The sequence below is a fragment of the Diceros bicornis genome, chromosome 25 (assembly GCF_020826845.1).
Source record: "Diceros bicornis minor isolate mBicDic1 chromosome 25, mDicBic1.mat.cur, whole genome shotgun sequence".
Lineage (NCBI taxonomy): Eukaryota > Metazoa > Chordata > Mammalia > Perissodactyla > Rhinocerotidae > Diceros > Diceros bicornis.
The window spans coordinates 17503771-17529700 of record NC_080764.1 but is presented as its reverse complement, the minus strand read 5'-3'; the positions used below and the strand labels follow the sequence as shown (position 1 = coordinate 17529700).

At 41.8% G+C, this 25930-nt stretch overlaps 1 protein-coding gene across 2 annotated transcripts in view; it reads left to right on the top strand.

Annotated features, from left to right (window-relative positions):
- Positions 1–25930, top strand: part of RFX4 (regulatory factor X4) — a 140336-nt gene that overhangs the window by 94232 nt on the left and 20174 nt on the right. For both annotated transcript variants that reach the window (XM_058568507.1, XM_058568508.1), the window contains 6 exons: positions 1787–1845; positions 5452–5596; positions 10222–10316; positions 10990–11107; positions 22399–22518; positions 22847–23008. In XM_058568507.1, coding sequence (XP_058424490.1) covers positions 1787–1845; positions 5452–5596; positions 10222–10316; positions 10990–11107; positions 22399–22518; positions 22847–23008 — 699 coding nt within the window. The remainder of the gene's footprint in view (positions 1–1786; positions 1846–5451; positions 5597–10221; positions 10317–10989; positions 11108–22398; positions 22519–22846; positions 23009–25930) is intronic.

The following is a 25930-nucleotide window of genomic DNA, read 5'->3' as shown; positions in this document are numbered from 1 at the left end:
ATGTTTATTATGGGTGGCACATTTCTCCTTTTAGACAAAAGGAAACAGGCTTAGAGAGGTAGTAAGTAGCAGAGGCAGGATTTGCTCCCAGGTCTGTCTGTCGACGCCAAAGTTAATTCTCATGCCACCTCTGCAATGTAGGAAACAGTATCCCTGTTCTACAGATGAGGCTCAGAGAGGCAAAGAAACTTCCCCCAAAGCCACACAGCTGGGAACTAGGCCAGGAGTCAAACTCAAGTCTGACCCCAAAACTCTGAGATTTCCCTGAAGCTCCTGCCCATGAAATAGTGGTAACAGGAGATAGAAAACAGCCTTAGGGCTTCATATATTTAATTCTCTGCCTAATGAGAAAGCCAAATTCATGTTTCTCATAAGGGGATTGGGACTGTGCTTCTCTGCTGAGCATCACCACCCATTCCCCAGCGGTAGTTTTGCCTGAGAAAACTGGTCCTATTTCTCTTTCTCGATCCGTCTGTACTTTAGGAAGACTCACGTGCTATTAAACAAAGATGAAATGATTTTAAGCAAAACAAAGTTTTAAGATATATGTTTCTGAAAGCCCCATTTGAATACAGCTTGCCATTCGTGCCCGAAATAAGTGCCAGCGAGGAAAATGAAGGAGATCAAATTACCCTCTCTCCACAGGCAAAGGGGGCCTTTGAGACGTGCTTTGAGGCCGCCTGCAGTGTCCATCACCTATTGATAAAGCCCGCTTTATTTCACGGCTCTCAGTTCTTTTCTTTTCACGAGCACTAAATTCCACATCACAAAGTTAAAGAAAAAGTAATTAAGAAGAAGGATTAACGATTGATCGGCCCGGAAAATTAGAAGTTCATCTGTCCCCCCCACCCATTCCTCCATCCCACGCCCTATTTTTCAAACCAAGCTGGCTCTGAGCACAAATTAGAATAATCCTGGGGAAATTTCTGTTTCTTGACCAGTTCAGAAATTAATGAGAAGAATGCCCTGCACCTGTTTTAATTATGCTGACAAAACAAGCCTGTTGAGGTTTGTTGGCTCTCCCACCTGTGGGTGCCTGGGGGCAGCCGCTCTTCCCAGGGAGCCTTGGAGTGCTTTTCGAGAACTTGCAAGGAGTGGAAACACACCCCTCCAGATGACTCTGTAAGAACAAAGACCTTGGGCAGGCACACGGGCTGTCTGCTACAAGATCTACAGATCACCCCTCTTCAAACCACCAGCCTATTATGTCAGCATAGGAAACAGGATCATCAAAACATGCAAATAGGTCCTGGAGATCATTTGATAAAATCGACAGATTAGGAATGCAAAGCCACATTCCAGGTGCAGCCCAAAGTTCCATCCCAGAAGCCACCCCTAGCGCCACACACCCCTGAGGCTCAATCAGGGTTTCCTATTAGATATACTACTTTTTTAAAGGGCCTTCTTCAAAGCTGCCACTTGATTCCTGCAATTATTTATGGGGAGAAGTGATTGAACTTGCAATTAGTGAAATGAAAGACAAGTAAATAATTGCTTTTACTCACGGTTGATTGACGCCACAATTTCTCACACCTGCCAGTGTGGTGCGTGTGTGACTTTGAAATATGTACCCCAAATATCACCATTAGGAAATAGTTGTTGAAGTCCAAATGGAAGAACAAAGAATCAAACGCAGGGTTTTGCCAGTGGGTGCATAAAGTGGGGTTGGACAATGAGACAAATTTAGACAAATAAGGAAGCTACTTTTTGAAATCTGCCCCTGGAAAATCCAAGGTAGGACCACAGAGCATGCAAATATTTCAAACTAACTCTTTTCTTCTTGCAGTGTCGAGAAGGTTTTCCCAAATTTTGAGACGGCAAACATCACTAAATCATCTTTGCCAGGTAGCTGTCCTGTGTTATGTGTTCTAACTCCTGCTAAGTCACTGCAAATGAGGGGCAAATCCACAAAAACAACGCCCTAGAGGATCTGTTGGGAGTGGCTGTTTAACAGTGCTCTCTCACTATTTAATTTCTACAGATAGGGAATAAAAACATTAGCCAATCACTAAATAGTTTCAACTAACACACAAAATAATTTCTGATGTCAGTTGCCCCTTAACCTTTCAGACATGTTCTAGTTTGTGTTTTCCCTTAAGTAAATTGGGGTTTCTCAGCCACTATTGACATTTGGGCTGGATAATTCTTTGTTGTGGGGAGTTGTTTTGTGCCTTGTAGATGTTTAGTAGCATCGCTGGCCTCTACCCACTAGATGCCAGTGGAACCACCCACCCCCACGTACCACTTTGGTTGTGACAATCAAGAATGTCTCCAGACACTGCCAAGTGTAGCCTCGGGGGCGCAAAATCACCCCTGGCTGTGAACCACTGAGATAAATGATTCAAGCAGATAAAGAGGATGATTTGTTTGTTGTGTTCCTGTCATCCAGACTGAGTTCAAAGCCATGTAGTATATTGTATACCCAGTTTTGTTTATTTTTTTTCAGATTTCTGTGCTTTTTAACACAAAAGTGACATATGCTTACTATAAAAAAATTTTAAAAATAACAAAAGTGTATATAGTAAAAAGTGAAAGATCCCACTTTTTATAACTCCATAGTTATAACTTGATTGCATAAAGCTTTGCATTTCTATTAATTTTGCACCTTAAGGAAAGGAATCTAAGTCTGTTAAGTCAGTCCATTAACATTCATTAAAATATTAATGGTCTTAAAGCAGAAAGGGCAAACTGGCAGCTACAGGTCAAATCTGGCCCTCAGATGTGTGGGGTTACTTTTGTTTGATTTGCATATGTTCAAAAAATTTTTTTACTTAGTCGCTAACAGTTGAAACTGGGAGATGACAGCTAAACACTCAAATTTTCTGAGGAAAATTGTAAGAGCTGGCACCCCAAAGCTACATTTCCCCAGGGCAGCAATCCACTGGATGCTCGGAACTTTCTGTCCAGCGGGCACCATCCTCCTCATTGCCCCCACCGTCTCTTACACTTGGCCCACCTCACTCATGTATGTCACCTGCCTGCCTTCTCTGTGTGTCTGGGTTTGCAGCCTCTCCCTTCTACTGTTGGTTCTAGGTTGGTGCCAGTTATTCTAGGTCAAGGTGGGAGGGAGGGATTTCTAGTTAGAGTAGCCTGAAGGAGGGCTCCAGGCCAGGAACCAGAAAGAATAAAACTACACCCACACACACCTCGGTGTTCCTGCCCTGTCCCTGGCATAAACGGCACAGGGGGTGGTTTGGAGACCAGAAGGAAACCCTTCCACATTCAGGCAGGCTGGTATAGGAGCCACACCTGGGCCCTGTTTTGGGAAAGGGCAGAGCCTGACAGATTAATAGGATTCAGGGAAGAAGACAAATATTGGCAAAACAAAGAAACACTGCCATTTCTGAGAGAGCGCATGCCTTCTGGTTCTTTTCCCAGCTTGGAAGAGCTGGTCTTGGGTCATATCAGGGAACTAGACATTGTTTTGGTGCCTCCGTCTGGGGCACAGACAGTTTAGGAAGTCCTTTGACCCATTAGTGCACATTTTAGGTAAAAGCATCCACACCCATGCCTGCAACCACCTGCACACACACATGCTCTCTCTCCACTTTCCACACAGTATGTAATTTAATCAGTAAATGCTCCCTTTCCATCTTCACTGGACAGCTATCAGACACATTCTGGGATCAGCCAGAGGCCTGGGGTTAGTGCTGGGAATGAAACGCCATGGAACATCTTAGCTAACATCCCAGCAAGCTTTCCTGAACACATACAAGGCAAGTCAGACTAAACAACATCCAGCCAAAAACTCACCTCCAAATACTTAAAACCCAAGATCTAAATATCCAGGCCCTTTTGGATACACTAAGCGAGCAACTTGGCGTTCATATCTCAGCCATTCATTCCACAAAATCTTTTGAGTGCCTACTGTGTGCCAGACACTGTGCTTAGTGGTACTTGCCACTAGGTCAAAAAAAAAAAAAAGTAAACCAAAAACTAATTAAAAGTGATAAGTCTTATGAAGGAAACAGAATGGAAATAAAGAATAATGGGGCATTTAGGTCCTATTTAGATAAAATGATTAAAGAAGGCCTCTCCATGGGTGTGACATTTAAGTTGGAGCATACGTGATGGCAGGGTTGGCAGGGCAGGATGAGAGAACAGAACGTTCCAGCCAGCAGGAACACCATGTGCAAAGGCCCTGAGGTGTCAGTGCAATCACTACAAAGAGAACGGAGCTGAATAACAGTGGCCTCCTTTATTGAGTTCTTACTCCCTGAACTATGCACTTTTCAAACATTATCTCAAGGAATCCTCAACAGCAGCCCTCCTTAAGAGGTAGGTACTATTACATCTCCATTTTATAGGTCAGGAAACTGAGGTTCATTTACTTGCCTGCCCCAAATCAATCAGCAGATCAGCAGCAAAGCCAGGATTTGAACTAAGTATATTTGAATCCAGAATCCCAGACCTTTACATTTGGTTGTTTTCATTATCATTAGAGACTGACTCAACTCATATATTCTTATATTCTAAGCCTCTGTGACCTTGAAAGGGTTCTACAATGATTTAAGTAAGATTTTCCTTGTGCTTGGACAGTCTAGGTGTAAAAGCAGTTGTCAGTATTTACGTTTGCATAGAAATTCACAAGCATTAGAGACTTATTATAATGTCCATGTGTATTTCAATTTTCTTTTTTCATTTTATTAAAGACATTTTTGAAAACACGTAGGTGAAGGAAGTGATTCTGGAGATGTTTTTCTTTGTTTTTATCAGTATTGTTCCAACTTGGTAGTTCCAAGTCTTGTGCCCACTTGCAAATTTAAGTTCTAATGAGGGTTTGCTGAGGAAACCACAGGTTAAACACACACATGTATATACATTAATAAACAACTGAGTCTTAAGGTGTAGTTTCCCTTTTCTTCCATTTCAATTATTCATATTTGTTTTAATCATTATAGTTACATAAAAAACAAAAAGCAAAATCAGAAAGCTAGACTATAAATTGCTTCAGAATGCACTTACATGAAAAATATACATTGTAAAATTTCTGGGGTTAAAGCTATCATAGGCCCAGGAGTAGAAGGACTATTCTTAGATTTGGGCCTGTCGCTTCTCAGGCACTAGAGGCACACGGGTTATTAACCACAGGGCTCCTGTCCCACAAGCTTACATCAGTAGGCTGACAGATCTCTGGGCTTCATCCCATTGTTCCACGGGGTCAAGACCAAAGGGGCTGGGAACAGCAGGGTTTGGTCTAGCCTAAGCCACCTGGGGGTAGTTTCTTATAAGAAGAGATATGAAGAGAGAGCCACCAGAGAAAATAGTGTACGGATCTTCTGGGAGTTATGGAGTCATCTGCTGATTCCCTGATACTGAGTTTTCCTAAATTTCAAAGCAGTTTGCAGGATACCATAAGCAGATTCATTAAAAAGGTCTAAAAGGAAATAACATGAAGAGGTTTTAACCTAACAACCCATGAGCTAATGAGTTGATTGGATTGGATTACAGGCATCTCGAACAGTGATCCACAGTGCAGACATCACATTCCAAATGCTGGAAGACTGGAGGAATGTGGACCTCAACAGCATCACCAAGCAAACCCTTTACACCATGGAAGACTCTCGAGATGAACACCGGAAACTCATCACCCAGTGTAAGATGTTCCACCAGGGGTTGTGTCTTTCTGTTTGTTTTAAAAAGAAAAAAAGAAAAAGTGTCTTGGTGAATATTTAAGTGGAATTCCCACCCTGTCCTTCTCCCTAGGATCCCATCCCTCTTATTGTTCCTGTTAAATGGATCAGCTCAGATGGGAGGGCTAATTGATTTAAGAGGACACGTGTCAACACTGCTGGGGAAAATGGGTTCTAGTGCATTGGGCAGCACACAGGGTCATGCAAAAGGCCCCACACGTGACCCTCAATGCCAGATTTAGTTCCCTAGGTGGCATGAAGAAATGAGAACAAAAGCTTATTGCCTCTCTCAGTGTATGTCAGCCTGGAGTAAGCTGGATACACTGCCTATTTTCAATGGAGGGTCACGCAAGTCAGCCCACCTATTGGCAGGTGAACCTTTCAATCATGTTAAATGTTTGAGAAGGGGATGGACGGTGATTAACTTTGGTGAACATATGTTTGTATCCCTGTGGACAAAGACTGCAAGAATACTGCTCCCAATATTATCCCGACGTGGTCAGGTTGGTTGTTCTTAGTAGAGAGGACATGAGAGCGGCAGAGAACACCACCATTCTTAGCATATCCCTGCCATGCCTCAAATGCCCATCACAGCCTGCTGCCCAGGGCATCCCACAGCCCAGGGACCCTGGGTCTGCTGACTACTTCCTTACTTTGCCTTCCTTTCTCATGCCTCTGGGGGAAAGTGAACATGAGGGTGGGAAGGGTGAGTCCACACTCCTCCCATCAGCTCTCAGAAACGTTGGTGCTGAGAGTATCGAGGGATGGGCCCAAGATCCTAATAGTGACATCATTCAGGAGGCTGCAGAGTGGCTGTCCCCCTGAGAAGAAGCCCCTGGCCCCTCAGATTTCCATCCTCTATATGCCTTCTACACTGTTGTCTTGAGGGAAAACTTTCTTCAGCCAGCCTAAGTACATCATGTTTATAAACAAATAAAGGTCCCTAAGATGTTCCTCTTAGAGACCTCTTTCCCATTGAGACCTTTTCAAAAGCAAATGGAGCAGCTGAAACTGGACCATGTGGACCTTCACTGGGGCTTCATTCCTGGTGGACCCCAGAGCTCCTCTCAGGCTCTTATTTCTTCCTCTGCAGCAGCCCCAGCCTGCTTTCCCCCTATTAAGAATTTTAGAGATTGTCACTAAAATAATAATTCTGCTTATAGACTGTCTAGTCTATGCTAGATCCTGTGTCAAGGCCACGACATGTATGATCTCACTTAATCTCCACATCAACCCCAAGAGAAAGATTCTCATATCGCCACCCGGCTCTTTTTACAGATGAGAAAACTCAGCCTTAAAGAGTTGGTGAACCTTCCCCAAGGTAGCAAAGCTGGACCTCGAACCCATGTGTAGTCTCAGCTTCTCCACCACACAGTAGTGCAGCTCACTTTGCAGAGGAGCAGAGGAGACAAAAATAATGAGATGTAGGCAAGTTTCAGAGGTTCTGGAATCTTTCCAAGTTCTTACAGTCATGCTTCCTGTTCTTTTTCCCTGCTAGAAGGCCAAAGTAAAGCATGGCTATGAGCACTCTAATACCACTAGCCATACCTCTGATGGCGATGTCCCCAGAGCCTCATGCAGGGCCAGGCATGGAGAGGTTGCCAGTAATGTCTGTATAGGACCAAACAGATGAGTGGAAACCCAGGATGATCTGACTTCTAGTTCTGCTAACCACTCCTAGTAGCATTAGACTCAGCTGTCTCCTCCCCTCAGCACTTTTCGTGGGGAGAAAAAAGTAACCCAGACTCATAGGGAAAAATACAGTCACCATCACTTGCTTTAGGGATCAGGCTCTGAGCCTTTGCTGGGGCCATGGAGGTCACTGCTGCCTCTCCAAGAAAGACCCTTTGGGGGCTTTCTCTTCATGATCTCTCAGGCTGGGGGCAGAATGTCACACTTTAAGTCTGTGATTGTATTCTTCTTCTAGACGAAGGGAGTGATGGGGTTCAGCTCAGCCTGGCTGGTACTTACTGATGTCTGTCTTGGGTCAAGCACTGTGTTAGATGCTGAGCAAAGAGCAGTGAATAAGATGGACACTGCCTTTCCCATGTGGAGCTTAGAGCTAATGGCAAATCAGAAGTTGCACAAGTAATTTACAAATGGTTGCACCTTATCAAAGAGGACATGCTATGAGATGCAGTGCCGAGGAGAGGGGGATTGAGGAAGGGCACCAAGCCTGCAGGCAGTGGCCTGGCACATGGGTGTCATCCCTGCACCTCCCAACCAGACAGCTGGGAAGTAAGTCCCTGACACAGTGAGCTGGACCAAGGTCAGTTTGAGCAGGGCTAGGGGCAACTGTGTGTTGCACTCTCCTTGCCTTACAACCAGTTGATGAATCTGCAGATTCTTGCATCACATCTGTGATGTAGATCCTGGATGGGAATGCTCAGCTTACCTTAAATTAAAAAGTGCCCCTTGGGGGGCCAGCCCGGTGGCGCAAGCGGTTAAGTGCGCGTGCTCCACTGCAGCGGCCCGGGGTTTGCTGGTTCCGATCCCTTGACGACGCTTGTCAATCCATGCTGTGGCGGCATCCCATGTAAATTAGAGGAAGATGGGCATGGATGTTAGCCCAGGGCCAGTCTTCCTCAGGAAAAAGAGGAAGATTGGCAGATGTTAGCTCAGGGCCAATCTTCCTCACATACACACAAAAAAGTGCCCCTTGGGACTTGAGCATGCTGATTAGAATGAGTGTTAAGTGGTGCTGTGGTAAGAGCGTGGGGTTGGGATGCCCCATAGACCTTGATTCAAACCCTGGCTCTCGTGCATTGTGACCCTGGCTTCCAAATCTGTAACATGCAGATGATGCAAAGGAATTAAACGGGACAATGTGTGCCACGTGCCTGGTACACGGTGTAGTGCTAGTATAGTGAAGTGGTTAGGAGGCAAGCACTTGAGTCACGCTGTGTTTGAAACTTGTCTCTGCCATTCACTAGCTATGAAACCTTTGGGAAGATACTCATCTCTGAGTGCCTCGGTTTCCTCATTTGTAAAACAGGGGTAATAATAGTACCTACCTCCTTGGGTTGTTCATCCATTCATTCAACAAACATTTGAGCAACTACCATGTACCAAACACTGTTCTAGGTGCTGGCTACACGACACGACTTAGACCTGGCCTCATGACATTCACATTCTCGAGGTTGTCTAAGGTTAAATGAGTGTGTCATGTACAGCATTTAGAAGAGTGCCTGGCACGTGGCAAGCACTCAATAAACGTTAACCGTTAGCACTTTCATTGCCACCATCATCATCATCACCATCAGTGATGGAAGCACAACAGCTCAGATACACAGACAGTGTTATGAAGAATGAAAGAACACCAAAGAGAAATTCAGAGACCTGGGTTCCAGTTCCTGCTCTGTCACTCATTCACCTTCTGACTTTGAGTGAGTCATTTAATCTCATTAAGACATAGCTTCCTCATCTATAAAATGAGACAGATCAACTAAATGGATTTTTAAAGTGCCTTCTCACTCTAAAGTGTTAGGACCTTCTGCTCCTGGAAGTGGACCTCTTGTAGCAGTCATCAACTACATAAAATAGAGCAAATTGGCCAGTTCTGTGAAATGGGAGAACAAAAACTGATCAGACAAATGAAAACTATGGAGATGTGTGGATCTTGAGTTGTGGTTTGATTGATTGAGTTCCACATATAAAAACACAAAAAAATGTAATGAAATGAGATGTTTCAAATTGGAGAGCACCACAGCTCTCTATAGCTTTCCATTTTCTCTAGTGCTCCACTGATGACAAGTACTTCCAGATTCGGTTACTTGACTTGCAACTGAAGACAGGTTGTGAATGGTATGATTATCCTCCTTTCACTAATGTGGAAACTGAGGGCACAGAGATTGTTTCCTTCATTCCACAAATATTTATTAAGCATCAACTACATGCTGAGCACTGAGAGGCTGGTTAGGCTACTTGCCAGGTATAGTTGTGGTTCAGAAACATTTGAATTATCAAATGTGCCCTACCACGGGGCAGGGAGCAGGAGAGCAACAATGCCTCTGCCCATTCATGCAAGCAAGCAAGTAGTGGATGACAGCTATATCAAGGTATTGCGCCAGCTCATAAAGATATCAGACAAAGAACCAGCAGGGGAGACACACACACACACCCCCCTAACTCTGACACAGTGTTACTAGTGTTATAAGGAAGGTAGCACACAGATAACAAAGTGCTATGAAAATAGAGACGAGGAGTGATCAGTTCCGCTGGCAAGAGGCATGAGGAGGGTAAAGAGGATTTCACAGAAGGGTCATTCCAGCTGGGCTACAAAGACCCAAACAGTCCAAGCAGAGGCAACTGCCTGAGAAAAGCAGGGCTTGTAAAAGGAAGATAATTGTACCACTTTATAACCTGTCTTCATTTGCAAGTGACATGGGGTGGCCAGGGTTTAAAGTGTTCACAGGCTTGAAAGGTGAGCCTGGAAAGGTAAGTTGGGGCATATTCCCTAAAGCCTTGAATGCCCTGCTAATAAGACTTTGGAGTTATATTTTTTCAGTTTTATTCCTCTGTTCTTTTAAGATGCATCTCGATTTAAATACAGCTGTAGTGATGTGTGGGGTTCTCCTTTGTTTGACAGTGTATCAGGAGTTTGACCACCTCCTGGAGGAGCAGTCTCCCATCGAGTCCTACATCGAGTGGCTGGACACCATGGTGGACCGATGTGTTGTGAAGGTTGGTAAGCTGGAGTGGAAGGTGCAGCCCTGGGTCCTGCAGCCCGTCACTCCCCTTTGTGACACTTGGGTAATACAGTGGGATATCTGCATGTTCCTTGGCAGCCATGGGGCCCTAGGGTTCAGAGGAGAGGCCTGGGCCCCCGTCAGGAGGTGGGGGGGTTGCAGCAGACAGGACTCTGAGTCTCCTTCCCCAGATTCAACCAGGTCAGCATCTCTTTTCTCTGTTGTGTACATTGGGTCTTGATGTAAGATCTCATTTTTTTAAATATATTTTTGCTGCTAAAAACAAAAAGTCAAAAACCATTGCTCCATAGCATTGAACTTGGAGACCCATAAGCCTTCCTGTCATTTTTCAAAGAGAAAGGTTAAGTTGATCACTATTTAAGCTGTTCACTCTTTTTTTTTTTTGTGAGGAAGATCAGCCCTGAGCTAACATCCATGCCAATCCTCCTCCTTTTTGTCTCTTTTTCTCCCCAAAGCCCCAGTAGATAGTTGTATGTCATAGCTGCACATTCTTCTAGTTGCTGTATGTGGGACACCACCTCAGCATGGCCGGACAAGCAGTGTGTTGGTGTGCACCCGGGATCTGAACCCCGGCCGCCAGTGGTGGAGCGCGTGCGCTTAACCACTAAGCCACGGGGCCGGCCCCTAAGCCGTTCACTCTCTTGTAGGTGGCTGCCAAGAGACAAGGGTCCCTGAAGAAAGTGGCCCAGCAGTTCCTCTTGATGTGGTCCTGTTTTGGCACAAGGGTGATCCGGGACATGACCTTGCATAGTGCCCCGAGCTTCGGTAAGGCCACCTCAGCCCTCCCCACATCCAAACTCTTTTCCTCTGGGCTTTGTGCATCGAGTCCACCACTCGAGAGTCAGCCACAATCTCACTTGCTGTCTCTGAGGCCACATGGACATCACCCTGAAACGTATGCGTTCTGGAAGGACACAACATTGTCAGGACTTTCAGGGAGAAAGAAGGCATTGCATTCTAAAGTATACAAATCTGAAAATAAGAGGTTCACACACAGATAGTATTATTTGAGTTTAAAGAGGAATAAATAGCAGTGGTTGTGCCCACTTTTGCCAGATGTCCCCAGTGAATGCTGCTTCCATAGGACTATTTTGCAGTATCTCATAGTATGGACTTCCCCAGACTGGGCATATGAAGAAGCCTCTGAGTTCGAACATTTGCAAATGGCTTGTGGGTAGCAGTGGGTAGACTATCTAAAGTTTTCTTTAAAAATGTGCCCCAGTCTGATCCCTAGAAGAGGACTTTTACATTCATTTCCCTTTAGGTTTTTTTTCCCTCTTTTGTTTTACCAACCCCTTGGGTTTCCATCACCTCCAGAAGACATCCCTACCCCAAGTCCTAGTCTACTGTTTTCCACTGTAACAAGACTTGAAATTCTCTGCCCAGAGGTGATTATAACAGGCTCTGTGGGCAGGAACCTAGTCTCCGACTTGGGGTGAATGCTGTGCTACATTGTGGGACACACTTTTCTGTTTTTCATTGGAAAGAATGGAGTATGCATTGAGTCCAGGTCATCATTAGCAAAGTGAGGTGGGACTTTAAGGCATTATCCAGACATTTGAAATCTCAAAACACTGTGGCTTCAATTTTCTAGGCATTTTGGCAAAGGGCTGTGGATAAATTTTCTGGGTAATTGCTTCAGTTCTCTATTTTACTTTGCAAGTAGAGATGTGGTTTTGTTTCTCATTATCTCCAATTAAGCCAATCAGCTCTGGATTTTGCCCTGGGTTTAATTTGACACTTTTCCATCTAGCTTTTTATTGCCTTGTCACCATTTTCCAGTTGTGCTATACAACGAAGTGAATATGTGGTGAAACAAAGAAGGCACTATTTTTTCTAAACAGCTCTGTCCATGAAAGACTGTGTTTACCCAATTGGAGAAGTGTTTTGTTGTGGATTTCTTTAATCTCTGCGTTGGGAAGTTCTCTGAACCTGCCTGCACCATGGCTACAGATGGAAATTCTCTCCGAGTTGAATATGGAAATGCTCTGGTGACTGCTACCTGGGCAGTGCCATCAGGCATGGCATTTTGATGACTTCCAGTTCAGCATAGTTAGTGTTAGCACATGTTACCTCTGGCTCTGGGAAAATCATTCGTGCATAACTGCTTTCAGTTAAGCGGATGGTAGAAAAATATTTGAGAATTTTTTCATTGCTTCAAAATCAAAGAACAATATCACACACTTTAAACACACATATACACATCCACAAAGCAAGCATACTTTCCTTGCTTTATCCTTTATTCTTCAATTTGCTGATTCTTAAACTGATTACATATATTATCAAGTACCCTTCATTAGACAAAGAAAGTAATTCCTTTGCAATATTCTTTGAAATTCATTTGTTTTTACTAAGTTAACAGTCAATGTGATAAAGGAAGTTTGGACAGTAGAACAATTAGGGTTCTATGAATGGATTGAATTTATTACTAAGAAATTTTGTTCCTTAAAATCTGTTTATATCTTTTTGAACCACACACTTTTTTAGGATATACTAGAAACTCAGGCAAATGGTAAAGACGGTCACAAATCTTTTAGAAATGGAAATAAAGAGATATTAACCCAATTCACTTTTACAGTATTTTTCAACCCTAGACTGGTTGAAATAATACCTGTTTCCAAGTCCATTTAGCAAACTATCTGAAATGGTCCTGCTCATCTGACTCATTGTTAAGTTTTGCAGCTTGGGGTGACAGGCAAGTTGAAAGAATTTGCAGCAGACAAAAGCCCAGCTCCCCCTTTCTGCCCGTATATGTCAAAGACACAGTTGGTGGTTGTGTTTGGGTCATGTGTTCCCTGTATAAAAACAGCTAATTAGGAAAAAGAGCCCTCTGTTCCCTGGCCCCCTCCCCCAACCGCAGGGGCCAGCTCTATATATCTTATAACTCCCACACGATCCTTGTCGCTGTGAATGGTGTGGGGTTTGTGTGTCAGCGTAGCAGGCTAACCATTACAATGATCGTGTGGAATATCACAATGATCCCGTGGGGGACTCTATCACCTCTTCCCAGAACAGCCTCTTTCAAAGGTAGTTGACTCCTTTCTTCTCCTTAATTCCTTTTCAGTCTCTTCTCCCTAATTCCTTTTCACTGAAAGAACCTATGCTGTGAACTAAAGTAGCCAGACTTTCTTTGCTGCAAGCAGCAGTTTCTAGCAAAAGTAGTCAGCAAAGGTAGGCTAGCAGGCGATGAACTTTTTAGTCCTAATAGAGCTAAGCAAAGTAGAGTTTCTATTTTTTTAAATAAAAAACATCTTTTTGGTTGATTGCTCTGATTTCAGTTCACAGGATACCTGGATCCCAAGTCAGTGCAGGTGCCTTGACCCTTTCACTTGGGGTTTTCACCAAATGCCCCTTATTTCACTGTTAGGAACTTCTAGAAGGCAACAATAGTTCCTGAAGTACTTTGGCATAAAACAGTTTGAAAAGCAGCCCTGGGTTTGACGGCTAAGGGGGCAGGATTGCACATCATTCCCCACATTTCCACTTTTTACACACATGTTTTCTGGCCTAGCCTCAAAGCTCACCCACTCGGGCAGGGCCTGGGAGGCCTCATGGGAGGGGTTCTGTCAAGGAGAGGCTCCCAGACCAAGTGACCATGACCGAGCCTTCCAGACTACCTCTCTATGCTTAGATGTCCTGGCCTGATGCTCCTTTACCCAGAACCTGCTACATTGCAGGATCTTGACATGTGAAATGTCACTCAGGCCCCCACCAAGCACTAGGAGGGGGAGTGGACTTGCTTTCCCTGTATTCAGGAGAGGAAGCAGAGACCTAGAGAGGAGAAGGGATTGGACGCACAGCAAAGTAAGCTGAGCTCCCCTCAGAATCTGTCCCATGTTACAGCTCATGTCCTTTCTGCTATGCCACACTGCCGCCCCCTCTTCTAACTTTCTTCAGTTGAATACTAATAATAAAAACAAAGTAACGTTTATTGAAGGCCTAGTATGCACTAGACATAATATGAGGCACTTTCTCATTTAATTCTCACAACAACCTATGAGGTCTGCTATTCCTGCCCTCAGTATAACAGAGGAGGAAGCCAAGGTAGAATGTGAAGTGAAGGCAGGATAATAATCATTTTAACAAATATTTACGAAGCACATACTACCATTTAATTCTCACACTAATTCTGCAAGGCAGATTATAATAGGTGCCTTTTTATAGAGATGGAAAGAGAGCTTGGAGAATTTTCTTGCCCAAGATCAATATGGCAAGTGGCAGAGCTCTGTTTCAAAATCAAATCTGCTTGACCACAGAACCCATGCTTTTTCAATTACCACAATTAAGACAAATACCCTGGGCTCAGATGCATGGCACAAAAAGGCTAGATAAATTTGTTCAATCCTCATTGATGGTTTTTTAAAAAATCCATATTGATGGATGAAAAAAAATTTAAAGCTATGAGAGAAAAGGACAATAATTAGACTATCATGAGTAATAAGAGATGCTAGAAGACAATGGAATAACACCTTTTAAGTGTTGAGAACAAAGAACTGTCAACCATTATTCAAGAGTGAGGGCAAAGTAAAGACATATTTAGTTAAACAAAGACTAAGAGAATTTGGCACTCATAGAACTTCACTTAAAAAAAAATCTATTAAAGGATGCATTTCAGTAAGAGGAAAAATAAAGCCATAGCTAATGTCTGGGATACAAGAAACAACAATGTTCTAGTTATTGTTGCTGTGTAGCAAATTACCCCAAAGCTTAGTGGCTTAAAATAATCATTTTATTATGCTCATGGATTCCGTGGCTCAGGAATTTGGACAGGGCACAGCAGGGATGGCTTGTCTCTTCTCTAAGATGTCTGGGACATCAGATGGGAAGATTCAAAGGCTGGTAGCAAATTGACAGCTGGAGGCTGGAATCATCTGGAGGTTCTTCACTCACTTGTCTGGTGCCTGGGCTGGGATGACTTGAAGACTCGGACTGCCGATCAGGGTGCCTTCAAGTGGCCTCTCCGTGTGGTTCAGTTTCCTCAGAGCACGGAGGCCTCTGAACAGTTGAACTTCTCACATGGTGGCTCAGGGCCCCACATGTAAGTGTTCCAAGGGGGAAGCCACATTGCCTTTTATGACCCAATCTCAGAAGTTAAAGTGTCACTTCCCCCATACTCTGTTGGTCAAAGCAATCATAAACCTGCCAAAATTGAAGGGAGTACATTGACCTCCAATTCTCAAGGAAAAGAATGTCAAAGAATTTGGGGGCCCTGTTTTAAGATGAGAGAAATTTTTAAATATGTAAACAAATTTAATTAACTATTGATTATCATTTAAAAACTAATTTTTGTGTGTTTAAAAAAAGTAAAACCAAATTCTAGGAAACAATACAACATGAATTGTGGGAAGAGAATCTTCAAGGAATGGCTAAAGTTTGCTAAGGTCTTTGTCGTGGAATACTAAATAATCTTAGACTTTGTTGAAAAAATGTATAGTTTGGATTTAATAAATGTATAGGATATATGTTAATAAATTAAGTGATCATAACTAAAAGAATAGAATCATAATTTACTGAGGAAAAATGGAAAAATATGAAAACTTAAGAGACAGCAAGACAAAAGAAGCATAGATAAGGGACGGTAAAAAAAAAAAACACAAAATAGATGCTAGAAGTAAGATCAAATAATAATCACAGTAAATGAAAAAGTCTCTTCCTTCAAAAAACATCAGGCATAAATGTTTTTACAGCCAACTTTTACTAAACTTTTAAGAAACATAAAACCCTTAGTTTATAAAAATGAACATGAAAATCGATGTTTCAGAGAATAAAAACAAAAGAAGGAAAGCTATACAACTCATTTTATGAAGCTGATATAATCTCAATTTCAAAATCTTGGAAGAATAGTAGAGGAAAAGAAAATTCTGACTTAACTACACATAAATACAGGTGAAAAATTCTAAATAAAGTACTTGCAGATCAAATCCAGCAGCAAATTTTTTAAAATCATGATTAATAAGGCTTATGCCAAGAATTCAAGTATGATTTAAAGTCAGAAAAATTACTAATTAACATACTCTATTAACAGATTAAAAGAAAAAAAATCATATAATCATGTCTATAGATATAGAGAAAAAAAGCATTTGATACAATTCAGCTCTCAAGTATGATTTAAAAAAATTCTTAGCAAACTAGGAATAGAGAGGAACTTACTCAGTATGTTAAAGGGCACCCAAAAATCTGCAGCAAACATCATACTAAATGGTGAAACTTGAGAAGTTTTCCCATTCAAGTCATGAATAAGACAAGAATGCCTTCTTACACTATTTATAGTAAATTTGTACTGGAAGTCCTAGCAAATGCAATAAGAAAAAGAAATGAAATATAAGAATTGGAAAGGAAAACACAAAATTGTCTTCATTTGTAGATGTCATGATGGCTGACAAAGCAAAGAGAATCTACAAACGAATAGAACAAATAAGAATTCAGGCAGGTTACTGAATTGAGTTTTTAAAAAATCAGTGACATTCTTAGCACTAACTAGACACTAATTAGAAAATATAGTTAAATATATATATCTCCCACTCATAATAGCAACAGAAACTAAAAGGTACCTACAAAATAATTCTAACAAAATTATTTGAAGACCTTCAAGGAGAAATTTTTAAAATATGACTGAAATATACTCTGTTCATGTTTGGAAAGGCTCAACATCAAGACCATCTTCTCATCCTGTTAATATATAAATTCAATGGAATTCCAGTTCACTTCTTAACTTTTTTTCCCTTTGATTTTGACATTCTGATGTTAAAATTCATGTGGAAAAGCAAAAGGCCATGAATAGTAAAGACATTTTGAAGGTAAACCAGAACAAGCTATAGGGACTTGCTTACCTGATATTCAGGTTTATTATGGAGTAAGACGGTGTGGTGTTCTAACATAGTCAAACTGAATAATGAAACAGAACAGAGATGCCCAAGAGAGACTGACATGAAACTTGTCTTTGCCTCATCAGATCCTTGTTCTCTTGTTTATAAAATAAGAGGATTGTATGGATGATTTATGGGACAGAGATGGCATTAAAAATCAGTGGATAAAGGTTCTGGGACAAGCATTTTAGAGTAAAAAAAAAAAATTAAACCCGTTCCCTCTAACTTCTGAAAAGAAACATCTAAATGAAAAAAAAAAGACCTTAAACCTTTTGGAAGAAAATATGGAATGATATCTTTATGACCTCGGAATAGAAAATTATTTCTTTAAAAAGACACAAAAAAGGACAAATCATAAGGAAAATATTGCCAAAATTGACTACATTTGGATTTTAAACTTCTGTTTGCTAAGCACAGCATAAACAAAATTAAAAGATAAAAGCCACAGAAAGGAGGAAAATATTTTGCAATGCATATAACAAAGGATTAATATTCAGAATACATAATAAATCTCTCTAAATAAATGTTTTAAATAGCCCAACATAAGTTCAGATACCTCATTATTATTCAAATACCCCAATAGAAAAATGGGTAAAGAATATGAATAGGCAATTCACAGAAGAGGAAATTCAAATGGACAATAATAACATGAAAAGGTGTGCACCTTTCTAGTAATTAGAGTAATGCAAATTATAAAGACAATATAAGATAACATTTCACACCCTGCAGACTGGCAAACATTATATTTCATGCACTACCAGTAGGAATGTAAAAAATTTTGGTGAGCAATTTGGCACTATCTTGTAAGACTGAATATGCAGGTTCTCTTGGACCCACTGATTCCACTTCTGGGCCTAGACACAAGAAAACAGGTACAAAAAATATTCATTAGAGCCCGTTTCCAATAGTGAAAAATGGTAAACAGCCTAAATTCCATCAACAGGAGAATGGATAAATAAATCATGGTATGTTCAAACAATGGCTATCAAACTAGAGCTACATGCATCAATGGGTATAGACTGTCAAAAGCAAGTTGTAGAATGCTCTGTGAAGTATGATCCATTTAAATCAAGCTTGAAAACAGAAAGCAATACCATATGTTATTTATGGATACATAAATATATGTAGTAAGAGTATACAAATGCATGTGAACAATAAATACCAAATTCAAGGCGGTGATTACCTCAGAGGATGAACACAAGGAAGCAGAGAAATGGGGTTAAGGAAGAGAACACAGGGTCTTCATCTTTATCTTCAATTAAAAAAAATCTGATTCAAATATAGTAAAATGTTAAAATATTATAAAGCTGGGTGGTGAGTCCATTCATATACTTTCCTATATGTTTGAAATTTTTCATAAGAAAAAAGAAATGCTTTGATTCTATAAAATGCAGTTAACTGTGTTACCATATAACATCAACAACAATTTCCTTTGTTTCTATCCTGATACCTTTTTCCATAAAGGCTCTGATGCTCACTAGCTCTGGGACTTTAGGCAAGTTGTTTAAACTCTCTGAGCCTTCATTTCCCCACATATTAATTGAAGATAAATATAATACCTCTTCACAGTGTTGTTGGAAAGTTGAAAGAGTTTAGCACAGTGCATATGTAAGTGGTCAGTGCTCATTTGATTCACTCATCTGACAAATATTCATTGGGCCTCTACTGTGTGCCTGGCACTGTTCTAGACACTGGATATAGAGCAGTGGGAAAAAACAGATAAAAGTCCCTGCATTTAGGGAGCTTACAGTTTGGTATAGGGAGCCATGTGATAAAAATAAATGAGTTAAATATATATTAAAATTATTAATTAATTTTAATTAATTACAGTTTGGTATAGGGAGCCATGTGATAAAAATAAATGAGTTAAATATATATTATAGCAGATGGTGTTAAGTGCTAAGGAGAGAAATAAAGCAGGGAACATTAGCTATAATTGCTTCTCTCCTGTCTTTCTCTGTCTTGGATGTTTCTCTCTCTTCCTTTCCCCCTTCCCCCTTCCCTCTCCTCCCCTCCCAACCCCATCAGTCTTTCTGTATCTCCTTTTTTTACTTTCCTCTCTTCTTCTATTTGCACTGCTCTTGTGGCCATGACATCCTGGCATGGAATCATTTGTTGCCCAATAATCTGAATGACTGATTTCTGCTGACTAAGGACACTGTAGCTTTTGTGGAGTCAGTGACTGAGCTTTAAGTTTCTTTTGTACTCAGAGCATTTAGCACAATTGTAGGCAGGTAGCAGTAGCTCTACAAACTCTTGTTTGAAAGATGATAGAAAATTATCAGACCAATTGGGTAACTGATCAGAGCCATTCACGAAGAGAGCTTGAAGCCCCAAGTCAACACCTCCCCTGGAGTGCTGGCCTCCAAGCCCAGCTCTGATGTTTTCTAACAGTGTGGTCTTAGGCAAGTGTCTTCACCTCATCAGATCTTTGTTTCCTTGTCTATAAAAGAGAGGGGTTGTATAGATGATTTCTGAGGTGCTTGCCCGTGCTACCACTACTAAATCCATTTTTAATGTCTAGGGTTTTCCATTCTAATTCATTGTTTCACTTTCTTTCTTTCTATCCTTGATGACTTAGAGCAACATCTGAGCAACTATTTCTTCATTTTGGAGACCCTTTCCTTTTAAGTATTTGATGCTATCTTCTGACTTCTTTGACTCTATGAACAAAACAGTCACATCATAAGATCTTAGAACATTAGTAGCAAGAGGGACCTTAGAGATAATAACAATAGTTACTATTTATTAAGCATCTAGTGCATACTTTTTGTCATTATGGTACTTTGGTAACATAGGTTTTACCATCCCCCTTTTAGAGAGCCGTATTGCACGACTGAAGAACAACTTTAGAATCAGACAGTCTTGGGTTCAAGTCCTGGTTGTGCCACCTAATAATTGTCTGACATTGGACAGTTTACCTCTGTAAGCCTCATTTTCCTCCTTTGCAAAAGGAGAGGATAACTCATCTCAAATGGTTGTAATGAGGATTAAATGCAATAATAACTCTACAATGGTTGACATAGTGGCTGCCGCAGAGCAAGGGTTCACTAAATGGCTGATTTTGTTTTTAACATTTACAAGGAGTAACTCATCCAAGGTCCCAGTTACTAAATGGCAGAGCTGGATCTCAACCTAGGCAGTTTGATCCAGTATCCATGCAGTTATCCACAATGCTGTACCTCCTCAGGGGTTCACAAGACCTATTTTGGGGAAATGGATTGAAATTTTAGTTTTGGAGACTACATTTCATAGTGACTCAGCAAAACCTGAACCTTGCTGAATTCCAAATGGGGTTGAAAAACAGACACAGCACCCTAGGGAGAGAAAGAATGTAGAGAAAGGGCAGGATGGGGGACCTTGGCCTTCAGCTCTGTGGATGTGAGGATCAGAGGTTGTGACAGGCTCCAAAAAGAGAAGGGGTATAGGAGTAGTTGTGCATGACCTACTGGGCATCTGATGGCGTCAGAGTTAAGGCAGGGATTTTTTCCTGTAGCCTTTCTGGACCACAAGAATCAATCTATCTGAAATGAAGGGTGGGTAGGTGTGTGTGTGTGTGTGCGTGCGCACGCGTGTAGAAGCCAGGTGCAATTAAAAAGGAGAAAATTAATAACTTCCACCAAGAAGGAGTTGTCCAAAAGCCCCCAACTGTCCCCTATCACCTTACTTCTGAGCCTTGAAAAGGCATAGCTCCCAACTCAAACAGCCCTTCTAGGGACCAAGTCCTTTATTTTCCCATCTGTGCCATGAGGAGACTGGACTAGATGATCTGTAGAGGAATGGGAAAAGATTTTGGAGCCAGACCAAACTGAGGCAAATCCCTACTTAATTCTGATGGAGAGACTCATTTCCTCATCTGTAACAGAGAATAATACCACCTATCCCATAGTTTCTTTAAGCATGAGACCTGTGTTAAGTGCTTAGCAGAGTTCTTGGCACATAGTAAGCATTCACTAAATGGAAGGTGTGAAGATGATGATAATGAAAATGGACGATGATGATGACAAAAATAATAATAGTAGTGGTGGTGATGATGATAGAATCACAAGATAAATAATGCCAGAGAGTCTCATAAGGCCTCTAAAAAAGCATATTAGAGGGAAATAGAAAGAGGAGGTCAGCTTGTAGATAGGTAGGCGAGAAGTTTTGGACATTTCATGTAACAGCAGGATATCCACATGGAGATGTCCCCTTGGGTATTGGAAACATGGGACTGGAGGTGAAGGCTTGGCCCCTCTCTCTGTCTCTGGTATCCATGAAGTCTTGATTACAGCAGACATGAATTGAGCCCCTTCCATATGTGGATCATTCCACTAAAATGGAATGGTATCAGCATGATAGCAGCATGACATGCAAGAAAAGATAGTTTTGAAATAATGTGTTACCTATTAATTGTATCATCTTGCACGAGTATTTGACTTGCAAAATAGGAATAAAAGTATTTAATTTATAGGGTGATTGTAGAGATTAAACTAGAGAATATAAGACTTTGAGCACAGAGACTGGCACATTGGAAAAACCTGTTCATCCCTTTTTATGAAATAATCTACTCTACATTAAAAATGAAGAGTATTACTTGAGAATACCAAATTTTTTCAATTTACTACCTTTTCTAAGAACCATGTGCTAAACAGAGGTCTCAGAAACATTTAAGGAAATAATTCAGTTGCAAGTTTAAAACTTCAGTTCTGCTTCTAGAATTATGTCAGGTCCATTGGTAGATACTAACGACCTGGAAGGCAAAGTCCCTGCCCTGGACATCCTTAAAGTTCAATCAGAGAAATAAGATACACTCGTGGAAGAGATAAAACTGAAAGACACTAAGGCAACAAATGCTGAACAAAGCGAGGGGTGCTCAGATGAGGATGAGGCTAGTGCGTACGTGAGAGCTCAGAAGCATGTGGACAGATGGCTGAATGGGTGCCATTTTTGGTGATGTCATATTAATAGATGGAGCAAGGAAAAGATTCACTTGCCATGAAGTGTTCATGACACTTACCTTAAGCTAAGCATTAGGTTAGGCTGAGGATACAGCAAAGAAGACATCTGATCATGAGGAGATCATTGAGTGGGGAATGAGAGTCTTGAACAGAGCATTAGAGCACAGTGTAACATATGCTGTTGACCAGGCGGAGGCGGCATACGTGAACTGACACGACTTACTTTTCTGTTTGTATCTTCTCTCACCAGGGTCTTTTCACCTAATTCATTTGATGTTTGATGACTATGTGCTCTACCTATTAGAATCCCTGCACTGTCAGGAGCGGGCCAATGAGCTCATGCGAGCCATGAAGGGAGAAGGAAGCACTGGTAAGCCAGCATTTCACTGGGAATTGCCCTACTTGTCAATTTGATTTGTATCCTTACTTCTGTGCTCTGTTTCTTTAGCTCTGTATCCCAAAGAATTTAGTTATGGAGAGCAGGTGGTATGAAACCAATAACGTCTTTTTCCTCTTTAGGGTGGGCATGTGTGTATATGGGAATTGCCTTGCATGCCATGATGGTGATGGGAAACCATCGAAGAGTTTTAAGCAGAGGAGTGACATGACACAGACAGAATATTTCATTTTTCAAAGTCCCTTAAAGACAACTTGCCTTGACCTTGGGCTCCAAGAACTTACCCTTTCTCTACCCATAGCAGAAGTCCGAGAAGAAATTATCTTGACGGAGGCTACCCCACCAACCCCTTCACCAGTGCCATCATTTTCTCCAGCAAAATCTGCCACGTCCGTGGAAGTGCCACCTCCCTCCTCCCCTGTCAGCAACCCATCCCCTGAGTACGCTGGCCTCAGCACTACAGGTAATGAAAGGACCCTCAAAGGCTTTGAGAGGGGAGTTGATGTTTAAAGCAAGAGCTTTGTGGAAAAACATTCTTTCCCCAACCCGCAAAAAACAATGCTAAAACTTGAGTATCTTCCTGGATTTATGGATGACTTGCAGTTATTCCTTTATTTGTTTGCACACATTCCTTATGCTTCTGTTTTCTAGTTGGCAGAGTAAGTACATGATAAAATCTCTACCCCAAAGAAACTAAGCCACTGAAATGGTTAAAATGATATAAAAGATAAATTAATACACGGCCATTCTTGAAAACGGAAAAGGGGGCTCTCAGTGAACCAAAAACTGAGTGGCATCTCTGGAAAGTGGGGCAGACAGGAAGCCAAATGCTAAGCCATGGGACCCACAATCAAGGCAGGGGCAATTAGTGAGATACAAACTAATGCTATGGGGTCCCCAAAGAAGGAGAGAGTCCATCTGGTTGGAGGTATTAAGGAAGACCTACCAAAGAGGGAAATTTGAGCTGGAACTTGATTTTAACTGCCAAAGGTAGAGCAGAAGGGCCTCTGGGCAGAGGACAGTGTGAGCAAATGCACAGCAGTAGGAAAGTATGGGGCCTTTTCAGGGAATGCTAAACTTTGGCTAAAATGTAGGAGGTCCATGAAGGAGTCTTATAAGGTTGGGAAAGTAAGTTGGAGACACATCCTGGAGGATCTTGAATGCCAAGATAAATTTTGTAAATGGAAAAAAAAGAGATGTTACAAGGACAGTAATAGCTAGATGCTAATGTCAAAATGTTACTTTATGATATAAAAAAGGACCTTCGCATAATTGTCTCACTTGATATTCACAACAACACTGCAAGGTAGATATTGTTCCATTTTATGGAGAAAAACTAAAAGGGTGAGAAAGGTTAAATTCCTTGTCCTGGGTACCATAGTCAATAGCAGACATAAATGAATTCATTCACTCCGTCACTCAACAAATGTCCTTGCTCACAAGACTTGTAGAAATGATATATTGTATGTAGAATATTCAAAAAGCATTAGCTAATATATAATAATTGTGTGTGTGTGTGTGTGTGTATACCTCCAGGTTATCTCACATGGTTGCTGTGGGGATCAGATGACGTAAGAAAGGCCAAAGTGCTTTGTTAACAGTGAAGTGCTATCTAGATGGAAGGGGTTACTGTTATTAATGCCTATAAAATGACGACTACAGCCAAGAGTGCTACAGGAGTGCAGCAGGAGAAGCAGTCACTTTCCTTCCCACCTGGACTCTGGCAGGCAGGAGGGAAGCCTGCAGGAGAGAAGTAGGACTCAAAGGCAGCCTTAAAAGATGAGAAGGACTCAGCTCACAGGAGAGGAGTGGGCACAAGGAACCAAAGGCAGAGACAATCTTCTGCTAGATGGGCCCTGGGAGCAGGTGGGGCAGGTGAACAGACCAGTCTTTGTGGTGTGGAGGGCTGTGATAATTAATTCATAATCTTCCCATCCAAACCTGCTCTACTATTCTCCTCATTACCCAAGCACCAAACCTAGGAGTCGGCTTCAAATCTTTCCTCTCCCTCAACTCCTATATTAGTTAGGGATAGGCTAAGCTACTGTAACAAATGGATCCCAACATGTATGGAGTTAACACAATAGAAATCTATTTCCTTCTTGCAAACAGCCCTGGCAGGGTGTTTAGGTCAGAGAGGAGACTCTCTTTAACGCAACAATTTGGAAACACACGTTCCTTCAATATTGGGCTCCACCATACCCAAGGGCAGTAGTTCTCTAAGTGTGGTCCATGGACCAGCAGTATCAGCATCTCCTGGGAACTTGTTAGAAATGCTCATTATCAGGTCCCATCGCAGACCTACTGAATCAGAAACTCTAGGGGTGAGCCCAGCAATTTGCTCAACAAGCTTCCAGGTGATTCTGATGCTCACTTGTTTGAGGACCACTGCCTTAGGGCTTTGTCAGATCTGCAACCAGTTGACAGAAATGGAAAGTAGGGATGGAGGAGGAAAACCTACTCTCTTAAAAGCCCTGGCCTGAAATGGCACATGTCTCTTCCACTTATATTCCATCAGTGAGGACTAAGTCACATGGCCTCATGTAACAGCAAAGAGAGGCTGGGAAATGTAGGATAGCATGTCCTCAGATAGGGAGGGGGGAACAGATTTGGAGGAGACAGCTGGCATTCTCCACCACACCTCCCAAGTCCAGCTCTTCTAATCCAAATCTTGGCTGACCCATTCCTTCCCGTCCCACTACTGCTTTCTGGCTCAGGCCTTCCCCACCTCTCGCAGACATCTACAGTGACTCTCAAGCTGGTTACCTGCCTCTAGACCCTTGTCTGTCCACTTTCACACTGCCCACTGGACTAATTTTCCTGAAGCTTGTGCCTCCTCAAAGTGCTGGGGCAGAGAATCCACTGCCTCACACTACAGCCTTAAAGCGCTGTCATTCTCCAAATCGCTTCTCACACTGTTCCACCTCCAGGACTATCCTCCTTCCACCCTCTGTCTGATAAAAATCCTACTTGGCATCTTTATTTCCCTCACCCTCCAGGTTAGAGTCATCCTCCAGACTCTCATAGCATGGCTTAGTTATATCCTAGTTCTACTTAGTACTGTTTTCAGAATAGACTGGGAACTAAATTACATTTTTTAGAAGACCAAATAAATAGGATGAGATTGCCCTATTTAGGATGTTGTCTTTTATCCATTCACTCACTCACACATCCATCCACTTATCTATCCATTTATCCAATAAATATTTCTCAAGAGGCTTCTATGTGCTAAACACTTCAGACAGCCGGTGATATAACAAGAGAATCATGGTCCCTGCCCCCCTGGAGTTTATTGTTGAGAGGTTAGGATTCTGATAGGAAGCAGTAGTCACAGGATAATGTGATGAGTGCTAGGTTGGGAGAAGGGCCAGGATGTTAGGGGAGC